The sequence below is a fragment of the Lepisma saccharinum genome, chromosome 2 (assembly GCF_977018435.1).
Source record: "Lepisma saccharinum chromosome 2, izLepSacc3.1, whole genome shotgun sequence".
Taxonomy (NCBI): Eukaryota; Metazoa; Arthropoda; class Insecta; order Zygentoma; family Lepismatidae; genus Lepisma; species Lepisma saccharinum.
The window spans coordinates 125,215,518-125,227,646 of NC_139230.1; the positions used below are offsets into that span (position 1 = coordinate 125,215,518).

Below are 12,129 nucleotides of genomic sequence, written 5' to 3' on the forward strand. Positions count from 1 at the left end.
GATTCTGAATAAAAATTTTGTGGTTTGCACTTTTTTTGATTCATTTTAATGATTCTTGGAGGCGTCCATGTACATGCTTGTCTTTTAACTGCCACGCAGTCACGACTTTTTGACCTACTGCGCTCATTTTGGTCTCAATCGGCAGCTAATGAACCAAATTTTCACCCTAGTAAATTTGCTAGCCAATGGAGGTCGCTGTTTTCCTATACAGGAATTAGTCTCACCTTCTCTGCGACAGCCTTTGTATAAAGTTCATAGCTTCTGGGCCGAATTTAAATTCATTCTGAAAAAAAGGTTCCTGAACAGAATTTAAATTAATCCGAAATAAAGGTTCCTGGACCCAATTGAAATGCTTTAAATATGAAAAGGTTCTACACTGTCTAGAACTCATTTAAGTTTGCTGATTTTCTCTTCCAATCCGGGATTGAACTTATTTACAATTCCTGGACTAGGGTTGACCAATTAAAAGTTGCCTTCTAAAAATGTCCGCGAGTACGTGCGTTTTATATTGGAATGTCACACTGCGGTTGTAGAAAAAAGGTTCAAAAACTCCCTTATCGAAGAGTTACTGTACATAACGCAATGGACTATACGGGTGTGGCGTCACATGGAGTTCAAACAAACCCGTCAAATGTTGCTCCGGCATCCGATCCAGGAACCGCAGCAAATAGGAGCAGTCGATTAGGTAACGTCAGGCTGCTGTGTTCCCAGCAGATATCACAACAGGGACGGGTAGTGTTGCTACTACCAAGTGAAGGAACACGCGCGAGAGAATGGGGCTACATGGAGAGGGGTAACGTGACTGCAGCGTTTGAGTTTTTCCCATTTCTATCTTGTACCTTAGATTCTCACAAATGGATAATTGATTATCGTCAGGTCGGTAATCGATCCAAGTTGCGTATTGTTTCATTTCAATACGGAACTTGGACCCTATTTAAACTGATCCTGAAAAAAAAAAGTTCCTGGACCGTAATGAAATTGAACTTTGAATAAAGGTTCCCAGACCGAATTTAAATTGGTTCGGAATACGGTTCCGGACCGAATTTAAATTTGTTCGGAAAAAAGATTCCTGGACCGTATTTAAATTCATTCAAAAGTTCCTGGACCGTATTTAAATTGATCTTGCAATAAAGGTTCTTGGACCGAATTGAAATACTTTACAGAGAAAAAGGTTCTTTACGGTACAGAACCCATTTACGCTTGCTGCTTTTCTCTCCTGGACCGGAAATATTTTGTTTTTTTAAATTCCTGGACCTTTACCAACCCTGGGTAAGACATTTCTAGTTTATCGGACAGGAGTAGGGCCATTAGAATTTCTCTCTATTCATTGCAATTATTATTCTATTTTTTGCAATTGGCCTAAGGAGGTAGAAACACTACTGAAGTACGAAAAATATAATTAAAACAAATTACATACTTCCTATAATTTCCTCCATATATATACATTTCTTTCGAAGGATACGCATCCGATACTGACCCACATTACACGAGGCAAGAAATTGATAATGACGTGCTAAGTTTTGTTAATAGATGAATTACGTGAAAACTATGGCATCTATTGGGTCCAGGAACCCATAAATTCTAATGAGTTTCGCTGCAGGAAAATAACCTTTTTTTCGTACAATTTATATTCGGTACATGTTGCATATTGTATCATTGCAAATTTGTCCCTGGACAGAGTTGAAATTCATCCGGGAAAAATTGTCCCTGGACAGAGTTGAAATTCATCCGGGAAAAATTGTCCCTGGACAGAGTTGAAATTCATCCGGGAAAAATTGTCCCTGGACAGAGTTGAAATTCATCCGGGAAAAATTGTCCCTGGACCGAGTTGAAATTCATCCGGGAAAAATTGTCCCTGGACCGAGTTGAAATTCATCCGGGAAAAATTGTCCCTGGACAGAGTTGAAATTCATCCGGGAAAAATTGTCCCTGGACCGAATTCAAATGCAGCCGAAAAGAAGTTGTCCCTGGACCGAATTCAAATGCAGCCGAAAAGAAGTTGTCCCTGGACCGAATTCAAATTCAGCCGGAAAAATTGTCCCTGGACCGAATTCAAATTCAGCCGGAAAAATTGTCCCTGGACCGAATTCAAATTCAGCCGGAAAAATTGTCCCTGGACCGAATTCAAATTCAGCCGGAAAAATTGTCCCTGGACCGAATTCAAATTCAGCCGGAAAAATTGTCCCTGGACCGAATTCAAATTCAGCCGGAAAAATTGTCCCTGGACCGAATTCAAATTCAGCCGGAAAAATTGTCCCTGGACCGAATTCAAATTCAGCCGGAAAAATTGTCCCTGGACCGAATTCAAATTCAGCCGGAAAAATTGTCCCTGGACCGAATTCAAATTCAGCCGGAAAAATTGTCCCTGGACCGAATTTAAATTCAGCCGGAAAAATTGTCCCTGGACCGAATTTAAATTCAGCCGGAAAAATTGTCCCTGGACCGAATTTAAATTCAGCCGGAAAAATTGTCCCTGGACCGAATTTAAATTCAGCCGGAAAAATTGTCCCTGGACCGAATTTAAATTCAGCCGGAAAAATTGTCCCTGGACCGAATTTAAATTCAGCCGGAAAAATTGTCCCTGGACCGAATTTAAATTCAGCCGGAAAAATTGTCCCTGGACCGAATTTAAATTCAGCCGGAAAAATTGTCCCTGGACCGAATTTAAATTCAGCCGGAAAAATTGTCCCTGGACCGAATTTAAATTCAGCCGGAAAAATTGTCCCTGGACCGAATTTAAATTCAGCCGGAAAAATTGTCCCTGGACCGAATTTAAATTCAGCCGGAAAAATTGTCCCTGGACCGAATTTAAATTCAGCCGGAAAAATTGTCCCTGGACCGAATTTAAATTCAGCCGGAAAAATTGTCCCTGGACCGAATTTAAATTCAGCCGGAAAAATTGTCCCTGGACCGAATTTAAATTCAGCCGGAAAAAATGTCCCTGGACCGAATTTAAATTCAGCCGGAAAAAATGTCCCTGGACCGAATTTAAATTCAGCCGGAAAAAATGTCCCTGGACCGAATTTAAATTCAGCCGGGAAAAATGTCCCTGGACCGAATTTAAATTCAGCCGGAAAAATTGTCCCTGGACCGAATTTAAATTCAGCCGGAAAAATTGTCCCTGGACCGAATTTAAATTCAGCCGGAAAAATTGTCCCTGGACAGAATTTAAATTCAGCCGGAAAAATTGTCCCTGGACAGAATTTAAATTCAGCCGGAAAAATGTCCCTGCACCGAATTTAAATTCAGCCGGAAAAATGTCCCTGCACCGAATTTAAATTCAGCCGGAAAAATGTCCCTGGACCAAATTTAAATTAATCCAGAAGAAGTTACTGGTCCAAATTGAAATACTTTAAACAAAAATGTTCTTTACGGCTAGAATCCATTTACGCTTGCCGATTTTCTCTTCCGAACGGGAATTGAATTTATTCACAATTCCTGGACCTTTAACCAACCCTGGGATTGTTAATATCTATGAATCCATACATTCTAATGCGTTCTATTGGGTTCAGTAAGAGGACCGGAAACTTTTTCTCGCACAATTTAAATTCGGTTCAAGTTGCGTATTGTTTGATTTCAATTCAGAACTTTGACACTATTTAAACTTATCCGTAATAAAATTCCTGGACGGTATTTTAATTAATCTGGAAAAAAATGTCCCCGGACCGAATTCAGCCGGAAAAAATGTCCCCGGACCGAATTCAGCCGGAAAAAATGTCCCCGGACCGAATTCAGCCGGAAAAAATGTCCCCGGACCGAATTCAGCCGGAAAAAATGTCCCCGGACCGAATTCAGCCGGAAAAAATGTTCCCGGACCGAATTCAGCCGGAAAAAATGTTCCCGGACCGAATTCAGCCGGAAAAAATGTTCCCGGACCGAATTCAGCCGGAAAAAATGTCCCCGGACCGAATTCAGCCGGAAAAAATGTCCCCGGACCGAATTCAGCCGGAAAAAATGTCCCCGGACCGAATTCAGCCGGAAAAAATGTCCCCGGACCGAATTCAGCCGGAAAAAATGTCCCCGGACCGAATTCAGCCGGAATAATGTCCCCGGACCGAATTCAGCCGGAATAATGTCCCCGGACCGAATTCAGCCGGAATAATGTCCCTGGACCGAATTCAGCCGGAATAATGTCCCTGGACCGAATTCAGCCGGAATAATGTCCCTGGACCGAATTCAGCCGGAATAATGTCCCTGGACCGAATTTTAATTCAGCCGGAAAAATGTCCTGGAACGAATCTTAATTCAGCCGGAAAAATGTCCTGGAACGAATCTTAATTCAGCCGGAAAAATGTCCTGGAACGAATCTTAATTCAGCCGGAAAAATGTCCTGGAACGAATTTTAATTCAGCCGGCTTTGGTGTGTACCATAATAAAACAAGGAAAATAGGATATATTTCATACCTCCGAAAGGCCGGCCAAAGCAAATAAGACGGACGACATGAACGAGCTGTAATGTGAAAATCAAGGGGGAAAGAAAGCTAAGTGCTCAATACAGCCGAAAATATGGCAATTACTGCTCAGGAAAGCATGCTAACATGGAGAGTGGTCTCCAAACAATCCCATATTGTTGTGAAAAAGAACGAAAAGCTGTTGTTCATAAAAGACCATCTGCAAAAGGACAAAGGAGCGAGAGAGTTATTTTCGCAGATGGAGAGTTAAGTTTAATGTTTGCAGATCAGATGTTAGGAGGGTGATATGGTGCACGTCAAATTAATAATTAAATTCTAAAAGTCTGCAACAAAATGTCTAGTATGGAGGTGGTAATGTCATTTGGCGATACATAGCATCAGCTAGAATGACAAATTGGTTTTGTACTAATTGCTATGAACAAGTGACATTATCTGGGAGCTTTGAAGGAAATCTTGCACAGGAGTGCTGAAAGAATAGGTTTCAAATCCCACCAAGATAATTGAAGACTAAAATTGGTAAACGCTGTAAGTGCCACAATAATTCAAACACCGTTTTACCCCTTAAACTGTGAAATGTGCCATGCTTTATAATGTGGTAAACGTGAAATGTGGCTGGTAACCCTCTAAGTAGTTCAGAGGACGTGTAAAGAGGTCACTAGTGTGCACGTTCTTACGGGTTGATGTGCTGAACGATGCGATTTCCAAACACTTTCGCTTTTGGCACTTACAACATTAACCACTTTTAGTCCTCAATTATCCCAAGCACAAGTAGTATTTTGGTGCATAAATGTCATAAGGCTCTGAAATCTGTGCCCCATTTTCCTAATATAAACCTCAAATACTTACAATAATTGGATAAATTGACGAGAAAAAGCAATCAAAAGCTGATTTTCAAAGGTAACATGAATAGTTAAATATTTGGCGAGATTTCAACACAAATATTGTATTTTTTTTTGTGAAGAAAGTGTTGATTGAAGTTATCAAGCCAAAGGTATATGACGACACGAAATATTAACCTGTTACTATTTACAGATTGTTAGCTCTTATTTTACTGATGATGTCCGAATGTTTAAGTAGCTGAAATATCAAGACTAACGTTGTGAATTTTATATAAAGACTGAAAATTAAGTTGTTTTTTTTTCAAAATAGTTTTACCTTTGACCCTCTGTACCCCTGCTGAATTGAAACATTGTGCATGGTTCGTGTTTCTTGCTCGCAGAGATACTTTATGGTGAAGTGAAGTACCCCCTTTACCTCAGCGTGAAGCAGCCCATCCCGAAGGCTTCGCCCAAAATCAACGTAGCACCAAACAGACACTAAAACACCAGACGGGATGTCTGCCGCTTCTTAAACAAACTATCAATGACGTAAGTCAATAAATTTGTAATAAATATTAATTTTGCACAGTCTGTGACATACCGTAGACACTCGAAAATTTAGACCTTTCCGTTTTTAGTTACAACTTCCAATTCTTTACATACTTTATTTCAAGATGCGAAAGACAAGTCCGATATTTAGCCCAAGACTAAAGTACATCAAATTCCTCGTATCGCAGACCACGTTCACCACAATTTTTAAAAGAATTTCGTTCTACACGCAAAACATGTGCAAATTCGAAGAATAACGAAAAATGACTATGGGCGTCAAACCCAACACTCCTAAGCTACAAGAACATTAAATTACCAACGCCATCAAACAATCACCTTCAATCCCAACGCTCCTAACCTTACCACGTAAACTACCAATACCGCCTTTAAATTGCACCACATTTCTTGCCAAATTGATTGAATCACTCATGCACAGTAAAGCTAATCGGGACTGGACCTACAGTTTTTAAAGTGGGATCCGAACCACTATGTGCCTCGCCGGGTATCAAACCCGGGACCCCTAGATTGCAAGTCGATGACGCTACCACTGCGCCATCGAGGAGGCCCCACAAATTTCTAGCCAAATAAATATCACATATCCATCATATCCATGAAAATCATAATAAAATGACATACGTGGAAAATATGCACTTCACGCTACGTGGTTGCAGGGGCGTACCCTTTACCCTCTATCTCCTCGAGAGAGCTATATTTTGCGTGGTTTATGAAGATTACGTCGTATGTTTGTTTCTAGCTTGCAGAGCTGTGTTATTGTGAAATAAAGTACGTCTGTCTTAGCGGGTTAACAGTGGGTTAACGGCCCCGCGAAATGTGTAAAGTGACATTTATTACGAAATAAATACAAAATTAGGTACATTTCTCGTATCGGACAAACAGCTGAAATTTGCTAGTTCATTTAATTTGAATATTCGTACTTACGTATTCTGCATTGAGAAACATTGCTGAAGGTGGCATTTCGCTTATTTCACAGAAATAAGCTCTATTTGCGACATATCGAGTAAGTTTTCTTCGTTTCTTTTTGCCATCGGTAACATGCAAAATGGCAGTCACAGTTTCACTACCGTACTCGGCATGCAGTGTTTCCACCCCACCGCACCCAAAAATTCCTACGTAGCCCCACAAACCATTGACGCATAGCCCCACGAACCATTTCCGGTAAGGTTAGGTTAGGTAGGGTCACTATAGGTTACAATAGTGAAAAATTGGTTTCGAAAAAAATATGCGTATCCCCACACACCATTGACGCATAGCCCCACAAACCATTTGCGGAAACGTACCTTCTTCAGTTACAAAAACACGTGTTTGGAAACACTGACCGGGATTACGTCATCAGAGACAGGCTACATCCACCTGGAAGTAAATGGATGCAAGAGCTTTCGTGCATCGGTCACACATTTATATCGAAAAACAGATGATTTACCGGCAAAATTCAATGAACGATGCGAGAAAACACTTCCCCGAACCTCCACAAGTCTAAAGAAACTGCATTCGGTAAGTAAATTCTCCTGTAAATTTGAAGAAATCAGTTTGTCCGATACGAGAAATTTACCCAAAATTATTCCAAGTTGTGCAAGGGACCAGTGACCGGCCGTATACACCCTTCACAAGCATCAGACCTAATTCTCCGGTAAATTTTCCGTATCCGGAAAACGGCTGAAACTAGCTAGTTGTGTCAATTTCAATATTCGTGCTTCCGTATTCTGCATTGAGAAACATTGTTGAAGGTGGCATTTCGCTTATTTCACGGAAATAAGCTCTATTTCTATTATCGAGTAAGTTTTCTTAGTTGTTTCTTCCCTTCCGTAACACGCGAAATGGCGGTCACAGTTTCACCACCGTAGTCGGTATGCAATGTTTCCACCCCACCACGCGTAAAAGTGCAAGATAAGCGAAATTGAGTGGTCCGCGATCGGCACAATTGCTCATTATTTACCGGTGAAGAGGAATGTCGGCAATGTGAAATTCGTTATACTTACTAAATTTGGTCTCCTAATAGTGAATGTGCAGTTGGAAGTTTGGGGCTCATTTGGGGCCAGGTGATTGATTGAATTGTTGTTTTAAGTCCACTTTATGCACAGTAAGGCTAATCGGAACTGGACCTACAGTTTAAAGTGGGATCCGAACCTCTTGTGCCTCCACCGGGTATCGAACCCGGGACCTCTTGATCACAAGTCTGCTTGGGGCCAGGTGACTCCGGCCAATTTCTAACTTGCTTTTAACACGGACTCTATAGAGAAAGCCGGGTAGCCGGAGCGGTAGTGGGCGGTAGGTCAATTACCCCAGGGCCGGAGCCCGGAATCTGTGGGAAATTTGAACTCAAAAATTATTTTAGTTTGAAATTTTTGGCTCCAAATTTCATACAGATTCCGGGCTCCACCCCTGGGGTAATTGGCCTACCGCCCCCTAGCGCTACCGCGGCCCCGCCTCCGCTCCGCTCCGGCTACCCGGCTTTCTCTATCGAGTCCCTGTTAAAAGCATGTTAGAAATACAAAATCACAAACAATCATGATAAATCATCACGAAACATTCAATACCATGCTCTACTACGAAATCTACTACATCTTCAACGCCTTTCAACTATGCCACGCTTCCTGCACACGTCATTTTAAATACGTTCAGCACGTTCAAATGAACATACGTATTGAAACGTGTGACCAGTAACCTAAACGCGTGTTTGGAAACACTGACCCGGATTACGTCATCACACACTGGCTACATCCACCTGGAAGTACATGGATGCAAGAGCTTTCGTGCATCGGTCACACATTTATATAGAAAAATACATGATTTACCAGCAAAATTCAATGAACGATGCGAAAAAACACTTCCCCGAACTTCCGCAAGTCTAATGAAACTGCATTCGGTAAGTAATTTCTCCTGTAAGTTTTAAGAACTCAGTTTTCCGGATACGGAAAATTTACCAATTCTTCTCCTAACTGGCAAAGAACGGCATCAAACATCACGCTCCAATTCGTAGATTTGAAAAATACTGGTACAATCGGACATTTTGGCCTTGCGAGCAGCTTCAGTGGTTCACCTGTAAGACACACGCAACGCCAAAAGATAACGAGCTACAGCTGGGTCGCTGACGTCGCACAGACTTGCGACAAGCCGTGATAATCCAAAACGACTAATACGATAATCTTATGTTATAAACAGTGAAAAAAGCCAAATCAAATGCGACTTGTTTCCAATACATTGCTTATTCTTTCCTACGTCTCAACATTCAAAGGAACTTTGATACATTTCGCACACAACACGAGAAAAAAAACGTAACGAGTAACTCCCCATGTATATAGTAATCACAAGGAGTCTGCAACAAATGTGAAATCACTCATTACCCGCTTACAATGCATCTCCGCGAGCTAGAAACAATGGTAGACATTCATGTATAATTTAACAATACAGGGAATTTCTCCAATTTGTTTGAAATTTCGGATACTTACTAATTTGGGTCTCCTAATCACGAATCTGCACTTAAAATTTGGCGCTCACGTATAGAAATTACTGAATTATGGCTAGCCCCACGGACCATTGGCGCTAGCCCCACGAACCATTGGCGCGTGGTTAGGTTAGGCTAGGTTAGTTTAGGAAACAGTTAAATTTTAGGGTCGTAGTAATATCAGGAATATATATATTTCGTTCTTTAAGTATTCGAAACGGAAAATCTTGCGATAAATAATGAGCAATTGTGCATTATCGGTTGCGATGACTGACCCTCTTATTTTGCAAGTTTGACACGTGAGCGCCAAATTTTAACTTCAGATTCGTGATTAGGAGCCCTAATTTAGTGAGTATGCCGAATTTCAAACAAAATTGAGAAATTCCCGGTGTTGTAAAATCGCTCCGACATTCATATGACGCACAATATTCACAATTCACGCAATTTGTTTTTCAATTTTCTCGTGGGTGTACAGAAGTCACCGGCCTAGAATAAACTTTTTTGAAAGTAAAATACGTTCTACACACACAAAACATATGCATATTCAAAGGATAACAAAATTACTATGAGCATCAAACCCAATTACCCTAACAAAAAAGAAAAATACTATCGGCACCAAACCTTACATTCTAATTCGTATATTTCAAAAAAACATTAGGAGTGCTAATGTTGGGCAACGTTATTATTTGCACGTGTTATTTCGCTATTTGTTTGCATAAAATCGGTTTTCACTAATAAAGGACGGCAAAAGTACTCAGGCCACAGGTTTTTACTTACGCGAGCATATTTTGGGATCAAAAAATCTTATTTGCGGTTCCCACGCCATAAAACACATTTTATATTACATAAAACATAAAAGTTATCAAAAAATAATTGAACATTATTTTCGAGGGAGGATAGTCGGTCAATTATCCTCAATAGTTTCACATGGCATTATTGTTCAGAATATTGAAAATATATGTTTTATGGCTTTTAATGTGTCATTTAAAATATACGTAACAAGTTTTTAAATGGAAATTTTCTATATGTCCGAATATTGATGCGAGTTACTGCATTACCTTTGTGGATTTCGAAATCCCCTTTCTATCTAGACTTTCCGTTCATATATAATTTGCAACTTATTTGTGGATTTTATCGTCTTTCTACAAACAGGGTACGACAATGTTGCTGGTCTTCCTGCCAAAGCTCGTGTCCAAGACAACTGGTGAAACTAACATGCCCTAACTTTAGCCCTATAAAATTTAATATAAAACATTTACACACGGATACAAAATGATACAATTGAGGAAGTTGGACTACAGATTAAATTACGTATATACCGAAGCTATTTGTACTTACCATTTTAACTGAAGCTCTTGTATCTTAACCTCAAACTGGATGGCTATTTCTTGTTGACTGGTTGCCTCGTCTACTGATCTACGTAGCGTGGCGAATCGTAGAGGGCGTTTCTCGCAGGCACGCGCTCAAGGCTTCTTTGCACGGGTCTTTCTTTTCGCACAACGCGATTCCAACCTTCCGTTCTGACGTCACGGCGGAATGCTTTCATTGTTAGGCAAAATGCTTAGTTGTTAGGTTAGGCATGTTAGTTTTAGTTATCTTAGCATAAATAATACATTTGCAGTGTATTTATGCTAAGAGAACATAACCTAAGAACATAGGCATTCCGCGTCTGACGTCAGAACACGAAGTTGGTATCGTATTGTGTCATAAGGGTTGATGGGAGACCAGTTTGCAGTGCACACGGCCAGCTCCATTACAGGCCGGAGCCTTCAATTTGGCAACCTTGTAAACCGTGACATCAGCTGGCCGATGTTACTCGGAAAAAAAACACTAGAGAATGAACTTACAGACGTAAAAAACTAATAATTTTATGTAGCCTATTCATCCCGTAATCACTTCATTCGCTCAAATTGTATTCGCTAGTGTATTCAACGTTATTTTTCCTAAGTAAAGCAGTATGTTATTAAGATTTTTAAAATATACATTCCATTTTTTGAGTCGCATACCAGCATTTCACGGAGCATTCCGTTCGTTTCACATGTGGTGAATCATCAAATTATAATAAATATCCAATATTGATGTCATTAATATTGGATATTTAACAAAATTATCCACTTTCTTGCAGGGAGTACATAGTCACCAGCGGCGAAGATATAGTACAAGCAATGCAAGCACTGCTTGCACTATTAAAATATTATTTAATGTACTTAATGTTTTAGCCTTATTTAGTTTCCTTCGCAATCGATTTCACAAGATTTCACGGCCTCAAACTCCATCAGCAGCCCGCTGCAAGCAGCAAATTCTCTGCTTGCGCCGCCGACACGTAGTGTTGCCCACGGGACGAGACGGGACAGGCTTTTAAAAATTCAAGACGAGACGAGATTGATCATGTGTCCCGAGAATAAACGAATATTTTCGAGACGAGACAGCATTTCACAGCATTTCCACGAGACGAGACAGGCCAAAGTCTCGTCTCGTGGGCAACACTACCGACACGGGGAATCCTATGCGCGCAATGGAATATATGGCGAAGCGTGAAATCTTGTTGGGGAAACGGGCCTCAACCCTCACAGTAAAGCTGAGCTTCTTAGTGCTTCTCGGAAAGCTGAGCAAAAGTAGAAAAATCTTGATGTATATGATGTGTTCATCTGTGAGTGTCCGTTTCAAGCGTTTCTCAGCATTCTTTGATGAGCAAGGACGACTTTCAGAAAACAAATGGGAGGATGAAGCATCTGCTTCTAGTCTTCTTAAGGACCTGATCTTGGTAAAATTGGCTAGACACATGCGATTAAATTTTTCAGCCGATAATTCACGCATCTTTATTCTCAATCAAAATTTCTGCTCACGGCAGCAATGTATAAAACCGTCTATGTCTTTTGATGAATGC

General features: G+C 40.6%; 1 protein-coding gene across 2 annotated transcripts in view; it reads right to left on the reverse strand.

Moving 5' to 3' along the window:
* The window catches only part of LOC145984128 (tubulin alpha chain-like), a 68,204-nt gene extending 57,498 nt beyond the window's left edge, over positions 1 to 10,706 (reverse strand). For both annotated transcript variants that reach the window (XM_083117565.1, XM_083117564.1), the window contains exon 1: positions 10,581 to 10,706. In XM_083117565.1, coding sequence (XP_082973691.1) covers positions 10,581 to 10,583 — 3 coding nt within the window. In that variant the 5' untranslated portion in view covers positions 10,584 to 10,706. The remainder of the gene's footprint in view (positions 1 to 10,580) is intronic.
* Between the last annotated feature and the right edge of the window lie 1,423 nt (positions 10,707 to 12,129).